We start from the raw sequence: 22,508 nt of genomic DNA, 5'->3' as shown, positions 1-22,508 counted from the left end.
CAGTTTTAAGCTGCCCAACACTGGTAATGGCAACCTACCTTGGCTCCTCTGGAAGATCAGACATCCTCTTAACCACTGGCCCATCTCTTTTGTTGTTGCTCTGAAACTATATTTTGCTACATAGGCCAGGCTGGCTCTAAACTCCTGGAAGCTACTCCTGCCTCAACCTTCTGAGTAGTCGGGGCTAAGCCACAAGTTGTTATACTTTCCAACTCTAGACCTGTAGGCAGGCAGGGCAGCCTCCTTATTAGAACAGAGGGGGCTTAACACTGCTCCCTTTCTGGCACTAGAGGGCCAGGCCTCTTTGGAAATTCAGGGCCATGCTCCTAAAAGTTACCTTTCCTGAACCCAGGAGTCATCTGCAAGGCTACAGCCACTAAGGAAGGACGGACAAAAACGTTGAGCAGCTGGTTCTTGAAATTCAGGGCCATGCTCCTAAAAGTTACCTTTCCTGAACCCAGGAGTCATCTGCAAGGCTACAGCCACTAAGGAAGGACGGACAAAAACGTTGAGCAGCTGGTTCTTGTAGGCCGAGCACATGAGGAAGGTGATGTGGTGGAGCACAACTCCTCTGACCATTTCTGAGCCTTCAAGGTCCACTTTCAGAACCACCCGGCCTTTGACAAGGCTGGCCAGGTTGGAGTGCAGGAGGATGCTGGATTGGACCACTTCCTCAGGAAGCTGGTTATCTACAGAGAGAACAGCAGAGTGAACTTAATGAGAAGGCAGCGTCCAATTCTACCACACTTCCCAGAATCTATGGGAAGTAAAGTCAAAGCAGCAGACTTATATGATCAAACATACCTTCCTTCTGTCCCAAACTGAAAAGCCAACTAACATGCCCACACTATCTGTGGGTCACTCAATGCCAACTCCTGTCCCACCACTCCTCCCTCATCCATGAGCTAAGCTCCACTCTGCCCCCACCTTCTGAAGATCAACCTGTGTTGTGTCCCAGCGCTCAGGCTTACTCCACTGACCCCTGCACTAGCTCCAACACCCAGTGCCCTACCCTACAGGAACCAGGGGTTACACTCTAGCTACAGGACCTGTGATTTTCAATTTACACTAATTACTGTCACAGGCTCCTGTCCCCAAACCCCCAAGTTCACAACACAGTGAGTAACTCCAGTGACGGGTGTGTGTGCAAAGATCAGGGGACAACTTTTGGGAGTCAGCTTTTTTTTTTTTAATAATTCATTTAACTTTATTTCATGTGTGTTGGTGTGAAGGTATCAGATCCTCTGGGTCTGGAGTTACAGACAGTTGTGAGCTGCCATATGGATGCTGGAATTTGAACCCAGATCCTCTGAAAGAAGAGCCAGTGCTCTTAAGCTCTGAGCCATCTCTCCAGCCCCTTGGGAGTCAGCTCTTTTCTTCTTAGTTTTGAGGCAAGCTCTCTCTACATTTTAAACAATATTTATTTTTAAGTGTATGAGTATTTTACCTGCATATAAGCAAACCACATGGGTGCAGTACCCGAGGAGGCTAGAAGAGAGGGTGTGAGCCCTTGGAACTAGAGTGACAGATGGTTGTAAGCCACCATTTGGGTGGTAGGAACTGAGCTGGATCCTCTGTGAGAGCAGCAAACGCTCTAAACCTCTAACATCCTTCCAGCCCCAGGTTTCTCTTCTGGTCTCTTACTCTGCACTGTGTACTCCAAGTGCTCCTAAGTGCTGAGCGTCCTTCCTGCTGCCGGGCCTATAGCCCATTCTCCTGTCTCCTCCTCCTCTCATCTTAATGGTAAGCATGCTGGGATTACAGATGCAAACAACCTTGCCCAGCTGTTTACCTGGTTCTGTGGGTTGAATACAAGTTATCCAAGTTGTGCCAAGCTTGTGTGGCACACACCTTTAGTCACTGAGCCTCCCTGGCCTTCCAGTGAAGTTTTTACTGATCTACTGAGCTGTTCCTCTTCTTCTTCTTCTTTTTTTTTTTTTTTTCTTTTTTTGAGACGGGTCTCGTCATATAGCACTGGTTATCCTATAACTTGAAAGTAGACTAGGCTGGATGGAACTCACAGAGATCTGCTTGCCCGTCTTTCTGGAATGCTGGAATTAAGAGGTGTGCATAACTACGCCTAGCTTTTTCGTCTTCGTCTTCTTCTTTTTAATTAAAAGACAGGGTTTTTCTGTGTAGCCCTGGCTGTTCTAGAACTCACAGAGATCTGCTTGCCTCTTTCTCTCAAGTGCTGGGGATTAAAGGCGTGTACCACCACCACCCAGTTCTTCTTCTTCTTCTCTTTTTTTTTTAATAAAGATGTGGTCTCATGTAGTCATGGTTGCCCTTGGACTCTTGATCTCCTGCTTCCACCTCCTGAGTGTTGAGATGACAGGCATGCACCACCATGCTTGCTCACTGAACTAGTATCAGAGAGTTAGAGAAAGCCCTTAGCTGCATACCAGAAGCAGCCGGGCTACAAGCTCAGTAAGATAAAGAGGACTGAGGACACAGCTCAGTGCACAGAGCACACAGGCCTTAGGTTCAGTCCCCGTACTGAAACAAAACCAACACCGGGGCCGGGGGTCAGTGAGTAAGGCTCGCGTCACTCAGTGAACGTCAGCTCAACCCCGGAACATAGGTAAAGTGACTCAACACCTCCCATTCCCCAGCAAGAATTTTAGAAGCAACTAACTACACTGTAGCAAACTGTACACTCCCTGGGTACTGCAGCTCTGCTGGGTATGCATGTAATCCCAAACTGTTCCAAGTCTGAGATGAACCTGGGCTATACAGTGAGTTCTAGGTCAGCCTGAGCTATACAATGAGACCCTGCCTCAAAAGAACAAAATTTTGAGGCTTTGAAGATGGCTTAGTCAGTAAAGCAAAACATGCATTTGATTCCTAGAATCTACATAAAAATCAGAAGAAGCAAAACACACCTGTAATCCCAGCTGAGTCTAAAGGGGAAGCAAGGATAAGAAAATCTTTAGGCTTGCTGCCTAGCCAGTCTAGTCAAATCGGCCAGATTTAGTAATATGACATTTTTATGCTCTTTGGACTCTTTTGGGGGGCCTGTCATGCAGTTCCCAAATGAATCACACGAGGCTTATTCTTAGTTACAGACATCCGGCTTTAGCTCGGCTGTTCTTGCCCACTTCCTTCATTCATACCATCCTGTCTACCCCTCTGCCTCTGTGTATCCCTGTTCTCTTCTTTAAATCTGACTCTCATTCCGTGTATGGCTGTGTAGCTGTGTGGCTGGCCCTGACATCCTCCTCCTTATCAGGCTACAACTCCTCCTAACCTCTTCTCCCAGTTTTCTCCTTCTATATAATCTCGCTGCCTGCCAGCCCTGCCTGTCCTTTCTCCTGCCTCACTATTGGCCATTCTGAGCTTTATTAGGCCAACAGGTGTCTGAGACAGGTAAAGTATCGCAGCTCCAGAGTTGAACAAATGCAATGTAAAATAATAGTAACACACCTTCAAACAATATTCCCAACAGCCTGCTCCACAGTCAGCGGAATACCGGGTCTCAAACAATAGTAACACAGCTTCAAACAATATTCCCAACAGCCAGCTCCACAGTCGGGGGAAGACCGGGTCTCAAACAATAGTAACACAGCTTCAAACAATATTCCCAACAGCCAGCTCCACAGTCGGGGGAAGACTGGGTCTCAAACAATAGTAACACAGCTTCAAACAATATTCCCAACAGCCAGCTCCACAGTCGGGGGAAGACCGGGTCTCAAACAATAGTAACACAGCTTCAAACAATATTCCCAACAGCCAGCTCCACAGTCGGGGGAAGACCGGGTCTCAAACAATAGTAACACAGCTTCAAACAATATTCCCAACAGCCAGCTCCACAGTCGGGGGAAGACCGGGTCTCAAACAATGAAGCAAAAGTGAAAACACCTGTTGTCAATCTTCTCTGGTCTGCAGCTGCCAAGGAAATGGCACTGTGGTCCTGGAGGCTCAGTCTCAAGAGTGAACCAACACACAGCAATTACTCTCAAGCAGACCCCTCCCTGGGCTTCAAATTAGGAAATGCAAAGGCTGCTCTGTGAAAGACATGTATCCCATATACGTACCAGGCCAAAGCAGTAACCCTCCAAACACCTGGGTCAAGCCCTTTAGCCACAGTGTCTTCTCCACCAGGGTGTCAAAGTCCATGGATAACTGGTTTTGAAGTAGAATGGCAACTACCAGAAGCCATGGGTTCAGAACCAGGTTTTCAATTTGCAGAAGCTGCATCCTATAGGCGACTTCAGTGACAAAGGCATGCACATCCTCGGACTGTTTCTGAGGGATGTATCTGAAAGGAGGGCATAGAGGTTACAGGTCAGCTACCCACTCGGGTGGGAGAGGGCCCCACTGGAGGGCGTGCCATGCTCCTGCCAACCGTACTCAGACCACACACTGGCAGCACTCCCTAGCTTCACAGTGTGACCTCTCCATGTCTCCAGAGTAGGCAACGGAAATTAAACAGAAACATTAACTCTCAGTTCTAGGTAATTAGAAAAACAAAAACAAAAGCCCCTCTCTTACTTTATAAACAGAACACATCAGTGCTACAAGCACAGCTGCTTGGACCATGGGTCTGTACTGCAATAGCCACGTGGTCACCACTTACACTGATCCTTCTGGGAAGCTGCAGACCCCGGAGAACTAGCCCATTTAAAAAAAAAACAAAACTTTATTGAACTTTATTTCATGCGCATTGGTATAATGATGTCAGATTCTCTTGAATTGGAGCTACAGACAGCTGCAAGCTGCCATGTGGGTGCTGGGAATTGAACCCGGGTCCTCTGGAGGAGCAGTCAGTGCTCTTAACCACTGAGCCATCTCACCAGCCCTGAGAACTAGCCCATTTGCTCTGACAGCTGGCTGCAAAAGATGTCAGCAGGGGTTCCACAAACAGCTAAGGAAAGGTAGTTCAAGGGAAGGTGACAGCCAGAAGAGGCTGTCCTGCACTGGAATAACTGGCCAGGGCTCTGTGCAGTGCATGGCTAACATCTGCTGGAGTTAAGGTGAGGCTGCTGACCAGGCGCCTCACTGCTGGGGAGCTGCTGGGAAGAGGGTGTGTCTGCCCAACTCCACTGGGGACTCCTCTAAGTAAACACAAAGGCTTGGGATGGTGGGAGGGCTCAGTGGGTAAAGTGACAACCTGCATGTACCCACAAACATACAAAATAAGACAACTAATCTACTTGAAAGAAAAATACAAGCGCTCAGCTGTGCCCTGAACCCTCAGAGAACCTGGTGTGTCTGAAAACAGGGTGCTATCCTGTCCACTGCTACTCTGGACTCCTTCCTAGGGTCTAAAGCAGTGCTCCAGACACATCAGCTGGCCTGTGGTCGTGTCCACAGTCCCCGTGCATGAGCTTCTTAACAATGGTGCTGTTTCTCCCCACTGTGAGGTCGGACCCCAAGGAGGTGCAGCAGACAGTTCTTTGGGTTTGTTTGCTATTCGAGACAGGGTCTCATATAAACCAGGCTGGTCTCAAACTTGCTATGTAGCTGAAGATAACCTTCAATTCCTGATCCTCCTGCCTCCACCTCCTGAGAGCTGGTATTATAGACATGCCCCACCACGCTGGCTTCGAACATGAGGTTCTTTAACTGCAGTGCTCCACTGATGAACATGTAAAGCCAGAGCTTCCCTAGCGGTTTGCTAGCAGAGCTCAGGTAAGCCAAGGTTTGGTCTCAGAGGCCGTCAGCTCAAGAGTCCTGATTCACACTTGTAGGTTTTCCTTCTCATTTCTGTGTCAGGTATTAAAACACAGGCCTTGCACCTTGGCACCAAGTTATATGTGTTCCGACTGAGCCGTCCTGCAGCTAGAGAGCGCAGTGACACAGGATCTCCAAAGTATACATGGATGCTTCCAAAGTTCTCAGAGAGAATCCGTCTAGCTTTCAACAACCCCTGGTGGCATCACAAGAGGGAGAAAGAAAACAGGAGCACATCTGTAAATGAGTGGACGTGTGAGCCAGGGTGTTCTCTACCCTCAAAGAAAACCAAGTTGCCTCGCCGCACTTACAGTGGTAGACTCCTTCGGCTTAGGAACTCCTAGGAGCTCACAGGCATACAGAGTTTCTTCCAATATTTTATCATAACTGATGCTAATGGGAACAAAGTAGGTATCAAAAACTTCTCTTTTAAAAAACGGTTCCATCACAATATTCAGAAGACCTGTGAACACAGTGAGAAACACTGTACCATGGTAGTGAAGAGCAGGGAACACAAGGCTCACACACAATACATCAGCTCCCTCCCTCCTTCTGCACTGTACCTACAGCCTCCGCCCGCAGGGTGGAGAAGGCGAATCCTAAACCTGTCCCCAACATCTCCCATTCTTGGACAAGAATAAAATCTGTCACTGCCCAGCTGGTGCTCAGTCTTGTTACTGGTCCCACAATGAAAGGAGAAATAATCCATTCAGGAAGTCAGACCAGCAACATACACAGCCAGCCTTCCAAAATCACACTCGCACCACCTGAGCTTCTGCCTCTCACTAATTCACCCCAGCCAAACAGAGCACCGGGCATGGCAGTTCACACCCATCATCTCAGCACGCAGGAAGCTGAGGCAGGAGGATGGCAGCAAATCTGAGGCCAGCTGAAGCTACACAGTGAGTTCCAGGCCAGCATGGGCTACTCAGTGAGAAACAAATCAAATCATGTATGTATGCATATGAAGATTACAACCACAATCCATGTTTCCAAGCGAGTCCCCAAACTCCCTTAGTGATGACAGCAGGGTCTGCTCTTGCTATATGTACCCAGTGCTTTGATTCTCTATGCTTCTGCCCTATCCCATTCCCAGCCAGAACAAAAAAGACATCCAAAGTCCAAAACCAGCTAAACCTAAGGAAACAGCTCTATTTACAAAGAAAACAGCATCTTGTCAAAGAAGTATCTAGTTCTACTTGGTAGTTACAGTGACACCACATCTGAGGTCTGGGGGTTAATATGCTTCTAATACACAAGGGACCTACCAAATTTAGGAGTCAAGGTCTTGGCTGAGCGACTCCTTGTCCCTTCGAGGAAAAATTCAACAGGAGCATAACCATTCTTTAAAAGAGAACACAACAGATACACAACCCATTGTCTACTCTCAGAATAACACAGGCCTCCTTTGTGTCCTTCCCCGCTCCCACCCGTGTGTGCTCTGGGACTGAACCTACGACCTCTCATGCCACTAAACCACATCCCAGCCTAAGAAAGGGCTTCTTCTGATGCCTAATCCCAAGTGCCCTCTGTCCTTTAAACAAACACCTGCTCACAGCAACTTAAACAAGGCCACCTCTCAGATGAGGGACCACTGGGAGTGGGTGTGCTCCTCGAAGGGGAAAGACAGACAGCTAGGGATCTATTCTGAAGCCAAGAGCCAGACAGCTTTGCAGCTCCAGGTCCAAGTGCCTGCATTTACCCGTAGCATGGTCTTCACATATTCGGAGAACACAGCCCAGTACAGTTTATTTCCACCAAAGGTGCGCCGCATGAAGAAGGCCCCAGACATTCTGAGTAGCTCACCGACCAATTTCATTCCCAGGAAATCTAAAACACAAGGAAGAGGTAAGATGGGAACAAAGATCTAGATGTAAACACTGTTGAGAAGTTCATGAACAAGACATGAGCCCCGTGACAGCAGTAGTTAACACTTGTGAGATTAACTCCAGGAAAGGAGCAGAAAGGTGCTGGGGAGATGGCTCAGGGGAAAGCCCTGCAAGCACTGAGGACTTGACTCTAAGTCCCAGCACCGGTGTGCCAAGCAGAACATGCCAGCATACACCGCACTCCAGTGCTGGGTAAGGAGGCAGTGACAAGATCTCTACACCTAACTGGCCAGTTGGTCTAGCCGAATCAGTGCGCTCCAGGTTCAGTGAAACCCTGACTCTACAAATAAGGTTACCAATAGAAGAAGACACTCAATGTCAACCTCTGGCCTACATCCCCCCCCCCATTTCAGTGGCAACCTCTGCACCCTCCCCCACATGCTTACGCATGCTCATACATGCACTCACGAGCACATATATGCATGTGTATCCTCACACATGTACACACATGCATACAACACATACACACAAAAATAAAAATGAAAACAAAGCCATCTAGTAGGATTATGTGAGAGACTCTGAGCCAGAAGTCTGCTGGGCGGTTATCTCGTACCTCTCTTGTTACCATATTTATAAGCCACAAGGGACAAAGGCAATGCCAGCAGCATGACAACAATGCCAGAGGCCAGTATCCACGGCCATGCTCTGAAACTGGTGAGTGGCATGTGCTCGCATACTCTGGAGCTCCGGCTCTCCACTACCAAGTGAAAATATCAACCTAGTTTTAAGGAAATGGGTTACAAAGCAGGTCTATAAAAAGGCAAGGGTCCTCCGGTAGTTTAACTAGTTTTCATTTTCCCTAGTTTTCAAATCACTTCCTCACTGTCTGCTGAGAAGAAAGCACTTTTTAAGGCATGCAAGTCCCCATAGCTTTAACCTGAGTCACTACATTTATTAACACTGGAACCCTACTTTCCTAGAGACTGTGAGAGGAACCAGTGCAGTACAGACTCAATGAGGAATCCTATAAAAGCGTGGACACACAGCCACAGCACTGTGGTTTGGAGTGACAGTGCTTATCCAGCACACAACCAGTGTCAGTTGTGAGACATGAACTCTGTAGCAGTACAAAAATCAACCATGTGGCTCAAAGAACCAAGTGGAGGTATCAAATTATGAAACTTTCAGTTGGGTATCAGAGAAAAATTTCATGACACCGAATTTGGTAATGACTTCTTGGTTGACACTAAATATGCAGGGGACAAATGAACACACAGATTCCTTGGACTCTATTGAAACACAACTTTTGTGCATCAAAGGACACAGTCAGCAGGATGACAGGGGACCAGTGAATGGGGATGAGCTGGCCAATCCTGTATCTATTGGCAAGTGCTCAGGCCACAGGGCTCCCACAGTTCACTGACAAAAAGGTAACAACCTAAAGACATCTCCATAGGGACCAGATGCACCTAGCATCTGGAAAGCTGAGGCAGGAGAATCACTAGAGCTGAGAAATGCAAGACCAGTCAGGGCAATATAGATCCCATCTCAAAATTCAAACAACCCTCCTCAAATCAAACACCCCAGTGATGGTTGAAAGCACATGAATGGGAACTCAGCATCACTGAGAAATGAACCATGCCACACCCACGGAGATGGTGACTCCTGAAGAAACAAAAGGTGTGCATGGCAAGTCCTGGGGGAGACGTGGATCTCACTTCTGTGCACCACTGCTGAGAACACAGACCAGTGTAGATACAAGAGAAAACAGTATAGTGGGACTCAAAAAAGCTCCCACATGACCAGCGATGTACTGATTGAGGGATCAGATATTTGTACTGTTCAGTTGTCTTCTGTCCACTTGACAGAAGCTAGAGTTTTCTGGGAAGAGGACTCTGAATTGAAAAACCGTTCCCATCAGATTGCTGTGTGCAAATCTGTAGGCCATTTTCTTGATTAACCACTTATGTGGTGGGCAGTACTACTCCAGGGCTGGTGGTCATGGGTTCTATTGAGGAAGCAGCACCCCTCCACAGCCTCTGCACCAGCTCCTGCCTCCAGGTCCATGCCCTGACTCCCTTGCTTCTTTGTGGGTATGGCATGGTTTGTTATGGTTTTGATGTGCTCTCTATTGCTGCTTCTCACAGTGACATACTGTGATGTGGAAGCATAAGCAGAATAAACCCTGTCCTCTCCAGGTTGTTTATGATCACGGTGTTTATCACAGCTTAGAAGACCTGACTAATACACATATCCCGTGTTCATAGCAGTTGCTGAAACAGCATTTACAGTAGGGGGCTTGCCTAGCATGCCTGAAGTCTTAGGTTCTAGTCCCAGTGCCAAAATACAAAAATAAATATTTTTAAATCCCACATTCATAACAGTCTGTCCTAGCCGGTTTGACACAAGCTAGAATCATCTGAAAGGAAGGAACCTCAACTGAGAAAATGCATCCATAAGGTTCAATTGTAGAGCATTTTCTTAATTAGTTATTAATGTGCAAAGGCCTGGCCCATTGTGGGCTGGTGATCCTGTGATGGGGAAAACCTTGTTAGCCAATAATCTTTAAGAGGTGGAGCCCAGGTAAGGTGTTCATGCTCTTGCGCGCTCTTGCACGCTCTCTCTCTCTCTCTCTCTCTCTCTCTCTCTCTCTCTCTCTCTCTTTCTCTCCCTCCCTCCCTCCCTCTCCCTCTCCCTCTCTCTCTCCCTCTCTCTCTGCGCCACTCCTGCCCGCAGGACATTGCTGCGCTTGGATTTGTTTCCTGTTTCGTGAGTTTTCCCCTTTTAATAAATAAAAATATAATTGTTGTATCCTTTAGCTAGCCTGGTTATTTCAACAATCCTGGTTTGTATAAGAAAGCAGGCTGAGCAAAGACAGGGGAGCAAGCCAGTAAGCAGCACCCCTCCATCAGCTCCTGCCACCAGGTTCCTGGCCTTGTTTGAGCTCCTTCCCTCAGAGCTTTTTATAATGAACTGCTACATGGAAGTGTGAACAAAATAAACCATTTCTTCCCCAGCTTGTTTTGTTTCATCACAGCAATAGTAAGCCTAACTAAGACACAGTGTTACCTGAAATAACCAAGCGACAGAAGCAACTAAAGTGTCCGTGGACAGGTTACAGGACAAATTAATGTGGCATGTCCATACAACGGATGGTTACTCAGCCTTGAAAGGGAAGGGAATTCAGACAAGCTACAACACTGAGGTCACCATGCGAAATGAGATCGGTCAGTCACAGGAGGGTGTATACTGCAATTAAGTGTATGAAGTATGCAGAGTGTGTATGCAGGGCCAGGGGTAGAACGGTGGCTGCCTCTGGGGGGAGAAAAACAAAGCACAGTCACTGGTTAGTAAGTGTCAGTCCTGCAAGATGTGAAGGGTTCTGGGGCAGATGGGAACAACACAGCTGCAACAATATAAATGCACTCAGTGCCTCTTAAATTGCACACTTAAACTAGTCAGGACTTCATGTTATATGTATTTTACCAAAACTGATAATCTTTTTTAAAAGCCGTATCTATTTGTGATCTAGAATGATCACTAGAACTATATATTATCAAAATTTTAAAAAGCAGGAAATATGACAAAGTGGGATAGCCTCTCTTCTCAAAACTAAGCCAAAGAATCCCATGTGCACAGATGCCTCTCCATGTCTGCTCAGTCATGGGACTGCACAGTACAGGGTCCAGACTGGGCCACCACACCATGGGAGACTGACACCCAGAAAAGCTGTTGTTGGTACTCTTCACATTCTTTAGTCCTCTTACTATCATTCTAGTGGATGGGAAGGTCGACAGTTTAAACACGGATGAAGACTATGCACGCACCCATTCCCGCTGCAATAACTGGCACAGGTAGATCATAGTTGTACAGAACAAAAGACAGCATGAGGAAGTCAATGTAGCTCCGATGACTGGGCAGCAGGACTACAGGGTGCTCCTGGACAGCTCGTTGTAGCTTGAAAAAAATGTCAGATTTTCAAGAATTTCAGTTGTCACGTCACTAAAATCGCAGCTTAAATCAGAAAAAACAGAAAGGTAAATCATGGCTGAGCATGGTGGCTCACACCTGCAATCCTAGAACCTGAGAGGCTGAGGTAGTGCCTGCTTGTTAGCTAAGCATTTGGGATATCTGGGAAATGAAGGTAGAAGGATCAGAAATTCAAGGTCATCCTTGGATACATGGGGAGTTCAAGGTCAGTATGAGCTACAGATCCTATCCATAAATAAGTCAAATATATAAAGATATCTAAGGAAGCAGGGAAGCAACACAGAATATAACTGGGGCAAGTGATGAGCTGGCAGTAAGCTCATTTAACCACATGAGTGATAACCCAGTTAACTGACCTTGACCACCATATCCTAAGAGAACATCTGTGCATGGGAAAATCACACAGCATAGAAGATGATAATGGAAATGTGGAAGAGGAATCTGAACGAGCACAAAGATTCCTTCTATTACTACTGTAACCCATGAACATGTGACACTCATGTGGTCTCCAAGTCTTACATGACTAAGTTAGAAGTCTGTACGTCTGACATTAAAAGGACAAGCTGCAGATAGCATGCCCCTGGGCCCACAGCGGATGTCTGACAACCCTCCCTCAGCATTCAGTCCGAGTGGGATGTCTCAAAATCGATGATAGCACAGGATGAGGACAAGAATATCTGTACCAGCAATCCTCACCTTTTGAATGCCTTCTTCATTCACACACACCTTTGAGAAAATCTGTTTAAAGATTTTGCTCAGGACAAAGGCAAAGAAGCGGATGGCTCCCATGCGCAGTCTGTGACTCATTTCCTCCAGGATCTCCCTGGCTTCCTCTCGGAGGGCATCGGCAGATGTGAGGGACTCCCTGGAAAGCTGAAAGGAAGGCAGAGCAGGGGTGAATTCTGAAAAACAGAAACCAGAGCTCCTTTCACTCAAACCAATGTGATTAATTCCAACCCGGGCCTATGACTAACTCAGAAGACAGTGTGTGCTCTTGATTAGATCTGACCCAACTCACTAACACAGTAGATAAGTGATGTTATATTATTCTTTTTCCTGCTTTAGGCAAAGTTTCTTTACAAAGCACAGGCTGGCCTTGAATTCATTATCCTCCCACCTCCTCCTACTGACTGCCAGGACTAAAGGGGTACACCACTGTGTTCAGTGAAAAATGATTCTATTTAAGCAGGTTTAAAGGCTAGAAATTCAAAGAGAATGCACATGGCTCCTGAGAAATGGCAACCAAGGTAGACACACACTCGTGTACACACACACTCGCACGGGAGAACAGTGTTGCCACATCCCTTATCTATTCCTTATCTGTCCTCAGTTTTACAGCCCAGGAAGGAAGTGCTGGCCAACTATCACCTCTTACAATGCTTCTTCACTTAACTCAACAGGTTATTTCAAACAAAGAGCCTAACACCAGCCAGAGTCACCTAAGGATGAAATGAACAGGAGGCAGAGGAGAGAGGGAGAAGCCAGAGCAGCGTAAAGGTGTGACAACAGGCAGGTGAAAGTTCAAGCAAAACAAAAACAATGCAAACCAAAGCAACACAAACACACAAACAAAACAATTGCTTTTCTGGGCCAGGAGTGGTCATTCAAATCTGACATTCCTACAATTAGGAGTGGAAGCAGAAGAGCTTGAGGCCCACCTGAGCTACAAAATGAGTTCCAGGCAAGCTTGAAAAACTGGCTCATAAACAAATCCAACCAACCAAGGGAAAAGAACAACAAGAAGTGGGAGCTTACTTTTGGAGTTTGAAATCAGGAAGGGGAGGAGGATGGGGAGACAGAAGAAAAGGAATCATAGCTGAGAAGAGCTGGGCCATGCCCCAGCCGCACTGCGTCCGTCTCTGTGAACAGGCCAAGGCATGCTCCTTCACTCCTCAGTTCAGAGAGGTTTACTGAATGTCCACCAACAAGAGGCACTGAGACTATGGTCACAAGGAGGAGGACAGCGTAGGCTCCAGATTACATACTGAAGAGGACTGGGATCAGTGACTAACCACAGGCATCTATGACAACAATTCCGTAAGACTGCAATGGTGCTGGAAACTTCCCATCACCCAGTGCTACCACAGCTCGCATGGAGTCATAGCTAACATTATTCAAGTGTGTGGCAACCCACAGAACCGCCAGCCTATAGAAGCACAACCCCAATAATTGTGCCTAACATGCAATGCTTAATGATAAATAATCATGCTACTGGCACATGTACTTACTATAGTATACTATTTATCATTCAAGCACACACCTACTTATATATGTGTACTATATAAGTACACTTGTAAGAGTTACCATACCTCTTCCCCCTTCTGTTTCTTTCTCTTTCCCTTCTCTGCTCTTCTCTCTCCTCCCCTTCCCTTCCATAACCCACTAAATAAATATCCAACCTCACGCTGCAAAAAAAAAAAAAAAAAAAAAAAAAAGAGTTACTATGTACACTAGTATTAAGCTACACCCACCTATATATGAAGGAAAGTTACTTTAAGTCAGGGTAGTGATGCATACCTGGAATCTCAGCAGAGAAGAGGCTGAAACAAGATGACTAAAGATCAATCTGAGCTACATGAGACTCTGTCTCAAAGTCTCTTCCCATGCACATTAAAAAAAATTGCATGCATGGGACTAGGGATGCCGCTCAGGTGTAGGGCATTTGCCTACCCTACCTTGTAAGGAGTCCTGGGTTCCATTCCTAGCACGGCAGAGAAAACAAATCAAAACAACACAAGCAGCAGTATGCTGCTTCCCTAGGAACACACTCAGGCACCAAATATTTAATCAGGAGAGACAGAATCATCTTCTTTCTTGCTGATTTCATTTTGTGTTTTGTTCAATGGATCAAGAAGCAATAGGCTCCACCATATATGAATAATACCTAACTGAGGCACATGCAGACTGTGCTCCCAAGTGTCATGTAAGGATCCTCTGGTGTTGCCACAGGATGATGCATATCTGAGAACATAGCCATGACCGACTGGAGTTAACTTATTGCAAAAATGCCTTGGGGCCTCTACAGTCCTGTTCCTGAGTGCCAACTAAAGGGGAAACTTGCCTTCCATCATGAAATAGGCCTAACCACGGAGAGCTGATAGCATCTCTGTGATGTCAGAGGCCAACCAAAGCACAGGGATTAAGGACATGGGTCAAAGTACACATCTAAAGTTAAAACCAGAACAGTACTCCTGCACCCAATCTGCACAGCACACTCCATCTGAGCACCTAAGGGCGTGGCACTGTGGAGACAATAGCTAGTCCTTCCCTGTGGCTTCCAAGCCCCTGTTGAGCCTACTCACCCCTGGAGCTCACTGCATTTCCCACCCTTTCTGCCTCCGCTGTCAGACTGAACCACTTTCAGCATTCTCTTGGACCTCCTGTTCTGAAAACAAGCCATGGCTCCCAAAGTGTGAGCTTCTTGAAAAGCTACTGCTACAGGATCCTGAACCCAACATAATGAAGCAACTGACGCAGAAGAAGCCAGGCCTGGGAGTCCTCGGAGCTTCTCAGAATGTGTTCACATGGAGGGCTGGTGTGATCTGTTCAACTGAGAACTCTCTCTACCCCCTTCACTAGGAAGACCTGGAGTTTCTTTCTGTCAGTAAGTGTTAAAAAACCAAAACCTTCCTTACGCCCTACACCAAACCAGCTTTGCTCATAACTAATTAGCACCCTCAAATTGTGGGCTCTTCACCAGTAAGTTGTGTCTCATACTTTACTAAGCTGTTGACGCCATGCTACTCCCGGGCTGGCCTTCTAGTCTTAACAAAATGACAGCATACATTTGAGTGTCATGGAGCTAAACCTAAAAGTGTATTTGAGATAATAAAGTAAGTTCAGGGAAACAAGAAGGACCCACTTACAGTGGAGGAGGTTGGCTGTTCTTACCTGCTTAATGACATAGTGCATCTCTTCAGAATTGAGAACAATGGACTTGATATCACTTGGCTTGCAGGGGATGACTCCCCTATACAAGGGGGGTGTGTAGCACTTCATGGCAAATTTCAAGTCACTGGCATGCCTCCTCTCCTCTAAGATATCTTCAAACTCATCCCACTTTTTGAGCTCTTTCTGTGAAGAAGGAAACAGAAGAAAGTGAGGAGCACCTATGGGGAGAGGGCAGATTACTCAGGTTTCCCTCCACCCAAATGTTTACCTCACAACACCCAAGCAAGAGTATTCTCTGTCTAGTAGAGTCCTAGACAGAGAAAAAACTGTCAATACCATGATCAGTAAGCTGATACTCAACTATTACATGGTTTACAAGCTCTCCACCACTGACAGAGACCTCGGCCTACTGACCAGCATATTCTAATGGCTATCTTTGTAAACGCAGTACCACATTGACAAACCTGTTTTGTCTGCCTCTACTTAGCTTCAAAATAATAATAATAATAATAATAATAATAATAATAATAATAATAATAAACATGTATCAGAAGCCTCAAAGCCTGGCAGCGGTGGCACACTTTAATCCCAGTATTCGGGAGGCAGAGTCAGGCGGACCTCTGTGAGTTCAAGGCCAGCCTGGTCTACAAGAGCTAGTTCCAGGACAGCCAGAGCTACTAGTTACACAGAGAAACCCTGTCTCAAAAAACAAACAAGAACAAAAGAAGCCTCAAACTAAGTTGGATGTGGCGATGCAAGCCTCCACAGCCCTTGCCTTCCAGAGGTGGGAAACGATGTCATAAGAGAAGCAGTCTGCTCTACCTCATCACCAGCACTCAGTTCCTAAGGGCCTGGTCGGTCTCCTTCCACCAAGTCCACGCCCACACGTCAGAGTCCAGGGCGCTCCTAGAACGGTGCTGTCCTGATCAAGTCATGAGTGGTGCTAACAATAATGACCGCAGTGAACACTGCCAGCTGCTGGCGCCAGCGCTGTTCTGAGAGTCCGACATGTTCAAGAACAATCTCCATTCCAACCTCTGAGCAGCTGTCTTCCCCAGCCCATAGGAAACCAAGGCTCCGGGTCACCCGCCTCCTGGGAGGCCCTCCGCTTCCAAACAGCAGAGACATACTTGGCATCTGTGGCTCCTTACACCGACTGCTATGCTCGCTTACAGCAACATGAAGCACTTTCAGCACTATAACCAGAAGTAGTTTCCTTATTTTGTTTATTTATACCTACAGAAGTATGTGTACGTCTTATTCAAAACAGGGGCCATGCCAATTATAATTTACCTTTCTTCTGCCGGGTGGCAGTGGAGCACGCCTTTAACCCCAGCACTCAGGAGGCAGAGGCAGGTGGATCTCTGTTAGTTCGAGGCCAGCCTGGTCTACAAGAGCTAGTTCCAGGACAGACTCCAAAACTACAGAGAAACCCTGTCTCTAAAAGTCACAAAGAAAAAAGAAATTACTTTTCTTCTTTATTTGTATACCCAAATATTGATTTAAATAGCAAATACTGGTTTAAAAACATCTTAGTTGTTACAGAATCACCATGTTTAATAATATCTTCAGTTTTTGAACTATCAAAGTGACTTGTGCTCACTTAAGAAATTCAGAAAATGTAGGGAAAGAGCAAACAACAACAAAAATATCAAACTTTATGTGTAATCCCCTAGTGTGAGGCTCCTCTAAGGAATGCTTGTTCCTAAGCACAGGGACATGTCTCTCCCATCAGACACACACTGAGACTGTCAACTTGATTTTTTTTATATGTCACAAACACCCCCTTGCCATTCAAATGTTTCCATTGTTTCTGTCTTCCTCTATTTTAGTGTTATAATCTTAATGTGGTGCACTCCCTGGAATCATATGAAAAGGCACAACTGCTCTTAAACACAACCACGGCATTTTTAGGGTGAGTCTTTGCTTTGGCTGGGCCAGTACCTCCTAGTCTTCTTTCCTGACCTCCAGGGAAATGTTCCCACATTGGTATTTAATCCAGGGCTCTCTCATCAACAGTGGAATAATTCCCGGCCTTCCTCCAGTGCAGTGGCTTTTAACCTGGGGGAGTGTTCCCCCTCAAAACTACAAATTATTTTTTTCTTCCTCACAGGCCCAAGAGCTTACCTCCTCCAGCCCTTGTCTCCAGCCTCCCACAGCTGCTGGGCACACTCACCTATTCCACTGGACTTTGTTGCTGGTGGATTTTGTTGTTGTTGCTTTATTTCCTCTCCTTTCGTCTTATTTGTGTGTGGTGGGGGAGCTACAGATGAAATCTGTATGTTTTTAGCATACACACCAGGCAAATGCTCTACCACTGACTCACTTCCATGGCCCTGCAGCAAGCTTAAAACACAAATTCCATGTGCTCCCCAAATCTTGCACCTGATTCTCTTCTCCCATCATACATTCTGGATTCCCAACACTTCTCCAAAACCCATCCCCTTCTGGGCTCGGCTCTAAGCCATCATCACTTTCCTGAAACCATAACTGTTAACCACCATCTCAGCTAACCTCTGAGCATCATTCCACCCAACCCTGATATTGTGGCTTTTGAAAATGTACAGACCCTACCCTCAGCTAGGCGACCTGGTAGCCTATACTCATAATCTCAGTAGCCTCCTTGCCTAAATGCACCAAGTCAATCCTTCTGCCAGCCAACTGCAAGCTTTTCAAAATACAGGTTATTCCTCACATTTTAAAATACTTCAGTGAGTTCCTCAGAATAAGGCCAGTCAAGACGGGTGGTGGTGGCACATGCCTTTAATCCCAGGGCTCTCGGGACGCAGAGGCAGGTGGATCGCTGTGAGTGCAAGGCCATCCTGGTCTACAGAGCGAGTGCCAGGACAGGATCCAAAGCTACACAGAGAAACCCTGTCCCAAACAAACAGAATAAAGTCAGTCACTTCCACACTCAGGTAAGATCTATTATGTCCACTGAGACCCAGTTCGCTCACTGCTTATGCCCTGGTGTAAGTGTGCTGTGCTTCCCTGAGAGAACTTGCTGGCATCCTTCTGGGCATCTGTGGATGGTCCCGTGGCTTTGGGCCTCTTGCTACAGACTGGAATCCAGCAGTAACAGGGCAAGCAGACACTATCCAGAGAAAAGCATGTCCTTCTGCACAGACCAACAAGATCAGGCTTTGGCACTCTGTGGCACTCTACTCCACCAGGCCAGAGAACACCAGAATAACCAAAAGGCACAGCAGCATGAGATGATACAACACTGTGTGACACCTTCCCCTAAGAGGACAACTTCCAAACAGAGAGAACAGTAAGGTTTAGTAAATAACTGGGAAATGCTGTTTGGTAATACTTATTTTTATTTTGTATAAGATGTATTCAAGTATAAATTTATGTGACTTAACCCTCAGTTTTCATTAATGGCTACGTTTTACCAATGGGCTAACAAATGCCATGAAAGTTTAACAATCAGTTCTGGCCAGCCAGTACGAGGACTGCTGTGACCACCACTGAATGAGCTCCGAAGACAAAACAGGTGCTAAGGAGGAAGTGCTTCATGCTGAGTGGTTCATGAAATGTTTGATTTGGGTCTCTGATATTAAAAAGAGTCAGCAATACAAAGTTCTGCCACACAGAAGAGACCGTGAGCAATTTGAAGAGACAGCACACTTCCATTCTGAGAAATACAAAGTCAGGGTGATGAGGTCCAGTAAGCAGGACTAGACTGGTAAAAACCAGAGCAGGAGCAACTGGCAGACCATTTGGAGTCTGAGTTGAGTTACCGTTAAGTATGGACCCTACACTGGAACTCTCGCATGCACACACGTGCGCGCGCGCACACACACTCACACACACACACACACACAAAGTCTCAGAGGAAGAGTGCACTTCTAGCTTCAGATAAAGCCTACCTGCCCCCGACTTGCCAAACCCACATTCTCAGTCCCACCCTCCTCTTTTGCTTGGGGACCACATTCCTAACTCTACTCAGATGCCTCCCAAACATTTAGGATGTATCTGGTCCAGATCATGGTAATCCACAGCTGACAAGTTTGCATCCCAGACCAAAACTGCTCTGTACCTGACTAAACCTGCTCCTCTCCTGTCCTTCCTATCTTTGAGAGATCAGCCTCTGCCCAGTTGCCAAACCACTGGAACCCAACAGCCTACTTCAGACTGCCCCAACTTTCCCAGGTCCTAGACACAACTGGTTCCCAGGGCCAAGGATCTCCTGCCCAAAGTATCCCATAAACCATCATGCTCCGTGCTTCCCGGCCTCACTGGTCTTCCCCCCACCCGCACCGGCCGTTTGTCCTGACTGATCGATCTCCACGCCTATGAATCACACATCTACCCCACCCTAAGTTTCTTCCTTATAATCTTCAGAGAGAAAGATATTACTAATGCAGATAATCATGCCAGAGCCTAATGGTTTTCTTAGACTTTCTAGAGATTTAATCCTTGATAAAGCCACCAATACCCAGAACACCCATGATACGCTTTGTTTCTTTTAGGAAACACCTATTGATTCCAGGATACCTAAGAGACCATTTGTTTCTTTTCAGAAACACCTTTTGCTTATGTTCTTAATTTTGTCTTATGTTTTCTTCATCATTCTGCATTCAGCCTCTCCACACACGCAAGGCAGTGACTTTCTTACATTGTTACTTAAACAATTCCCACCTCCCAGTATTCACACTACAGAAACTCAGTTTTGGTGTTGTTTTTAGATACCTTCTCAAGTCCCCAAATAAACCAGATGCCCCTTCCCTAGACTCCAACAGCATTCAATGTATGCTTTAATCACTACCCTTATTTATCCCACTTAACTGGACTACCTGTGTACACTGACCACTTCGGGTGTCCTGAGAGGCCAGGCAGTCTTTGGCACTGAGAACAGCAACTGGGGGATTATGGGCACTGCTGATGCTTACTTATATCATTAGCAATATCGTGATGTCACTACAGAACTACCGATTGGACAGAAAGCAGTGCACAATGAACAGGGTGGTGGAAAAAGCTGGCAGTCTGAAGGAGACTCTCATGATCATCAGCTGTGTGGGCACAACATCAGCCAGGAGGCGACTGAACCAGGCAGTGGTTGCACCAAAGGGAAAGGGGCGGGGACACTCATGGCCAGCTGCCTTGTTACTCACATGGAAAGTTGACAAAAATCTCATGATTAAAAAAATATAGAGATGAAGTAAGAACCAATTCCTTTTTATTAACATGCAAGGGAAATCCCAACCCCCACACAAACACATTGAAAGGCCAAAAAAAGTCTTGAGTTGGATCTACACAACAATCCCCTTTCCCAATGTGGCCTGCTTTGGAATAAGCTGTAAAACAGTGACAGATTTCCCACCAGAACTGTGTGGTGAAGTCAACGACAGGGGCTCCAACCATAAGCTTTAAGGCAGCAGTTCACAGTAAACATAAAGCTAAAATTCTTTTTAAAAAAAAAAATTATTATTGTATGCACTGGTGTTTTGCCTGCATGTATGTCTGTGTGAGGATGTAAGATCTTGGAGTTACAGACACTTGTGAGCTGCCACGTGGATGCTGGGAATTGAACCTGCGTCCTTTACAGGAGCAGCCAGGGCTCAAAACCCCTGCACCCTCTCTCCAGCCCCAAATGTAAACTTCTTAAGAGACAGTGAAAGTTTGCCCACATTCCAAAAGATATCCTACTCTTAAGGTAGCAATAGTCTCCTAGAAACCATGAAGTTTGTTTGCTTTGCTCTTACATTTTTTTTTTTTTCGCTTTTGACATTTCTACACAAGCTAACACTACACTACACCGGACTTAAATCAGAAAGCGGTGCTAACTACCATGCCATGGAAATATCCGTTTCAAGCATTGCTTGCCAAGGGTGGTGCTGTAGACCTGCAATCCTGGCTCTCTGGAGGTTAGGGAGGACTGCAAGGTGCAGGACAGCCTGGGGCTTCACAGCCACTGCCAGACCAGAGTACAAACCAGAAAGACTGCTTCAAAAATAAACTATTAAACATAAATTTCCCCGGAGCTGGAGAGATGGCTCTCCCCAGCACCCACATGGCAGGTCACAGCAACTTTAACTTGGTTTCCAGAACTGGCCTTGGCCGCACCAGACACCACCAAGGGCAAATACAAACATGCAAGTAAACACTCATACACATAAAAATAAACTGTCCCCCAGCATTGTACAGTCTCACGGAATGAAACGGTACAAAGCTTCCGCACTGATAATGAATATTGTAAGCTCATTAATATTGTAAGCGACCAGCATTCTGTTGGAAACCAAACCAAGCAAACCACCAGTTAAAACCAGAAGAGGAAGTAATTCTGCAAGGGGGTGTCGAGGCAAGTTGGGGTGAATCCAGTGGCAATGGGAGTCCTATCCAACAACTTGTGGGGTAAAAAAAAAAATAGAAGACAGTAATTTCCAGAAGCTCCAAGTCATCCTAAATTAGAGTGTTAAAAACTCTACTCGGATATTCTAGCTGAATATTTTTCTCCCAAAAATACTTCAAAAAAAAAAAAAAAAAAAGGAAAAAAAAAAAAAGGCCGGAGGTGGAGAGACAAGTCTTCTCGGGCTAGGTAAGGCCGCCGGTTTCTTAACCGGCAGAAATCGGCCAATCCGCCCTCGGTGGACGGGGGAGCCTCCAAGTATCCCCTCGTGCTGGTGTGCCGGGCTCCAGGCCTGAGAAGGGAAAGGGACAGAGGAGCCACCATCGACAGGAACTTGGAAAAGCAGACACGTTTACCCAGACGCAGACACATGGTTGCTGTGGATACCAAGCCAAGTACCCAAATCCTGCACAGAGGGGCGTCAGGACCCGCTAAGACAGAGGCTGGGGTGGGGGGGGGGGGTGCTACAGGGCTCGGAGGGGCCGTCCTTTCCCGAGATGTCCCGGGCCTCGGTCCCCAGAGGCGCCTACCGCGTAGACGAGCACAGCGCCGGGGCTGGCCGAGCCGACCGAGAAGCGGGAGCTAGAAGAGCTAGGGACGTCCATGGTGCGGCTGCCGTCCCGGGCGGGGCCTGGGCTTGTCTACTACGCGGCTGTGGAGCAGCGGCTGGGGGCGGTTCTTTCGAACGGGGCGGCTCCAAACCGCCCAGGGCGGTGGCACTCAGGACGGCCACCGCACGGGACCCCGGGCGCCGCCATCTTAGCCAGGAC

General features: G+C 46.7%; 1 protein-coding gene across 2 annotated transcripts in view; it reads right to left on the bottom strand.

The window, feature by feature from the left end:
* Gnpat (glyceronephosphate O-acyltransferase) overlaps positions 1-22,500 on the bottom strand; it is a 28,879-nt gene extending 6,379 nt beyond the window's left edge. The window contains exons 1-10 of one of the 2 annotated variants that reach the window (XM_038312469.1): positions 22,269-22,500; positions 15,384-15,566; positions 12,189-12,365; positions 11,330-11,459; positions 7,376-7,503; positions 6,942-7,017; positions 5,985-6,136; positions 5,739-5,869; positions 4,035-4,258; positions 447-689 (exon numbers count right to left, since the gene is read on the bottom strand). In XM_038312469.1, the coding sequence (XP_038168397.1) occupies positions 447-689; positions 4,035-4,258; positions 5,739-5,869; positions 5,985-6,136; positions 6,942-7,017; positions 7,376-7,503; positions 11,330-11,459; positions 12,189-12,365; positions 15,384-15,566; positions 22,269-22,343 (1,519 nt within the window). In that variant the 5' untranslated portion in view covers positions 22,344-22,500. Of the gene's footprint in view, positions 1-446; positions 690-4,034; positions 4,259-5,738; positions 5,870-5,984; positions 6,137-6,941; positions 7,018-7,375; positions 7,504-11,329; positions 11,460-12,188; positions 12,395-15,383; positions 15,567-22,268 lie in introns of those variants that run through there. The other variant, XM_038312470.1, reaches the window with a different exon arrangement.
* Positions 22,501-22,508: the final 8 nt, after the last annotated feature.

This window comes from Arvicola amphibius, chromosome 15 (genome assembly GCF_903992535.2).
Source record: "Arvicola amphibius chromosome 15, mArvAmp1.2, whole genome shotgun sequence".
NCBI classification, from domain to species: domain Eukaryota; kingdom Metazoa; phylum Chordata; class Mammalia; order Rodentia; family Cricetidae; genus Arvicola; species Arvicola amphibius.
The sequence above is the reverse complement of the archived record's forward strand: the minus strand, read 5'-3'. Positions and strand labels throughout refer to the sequence as shown.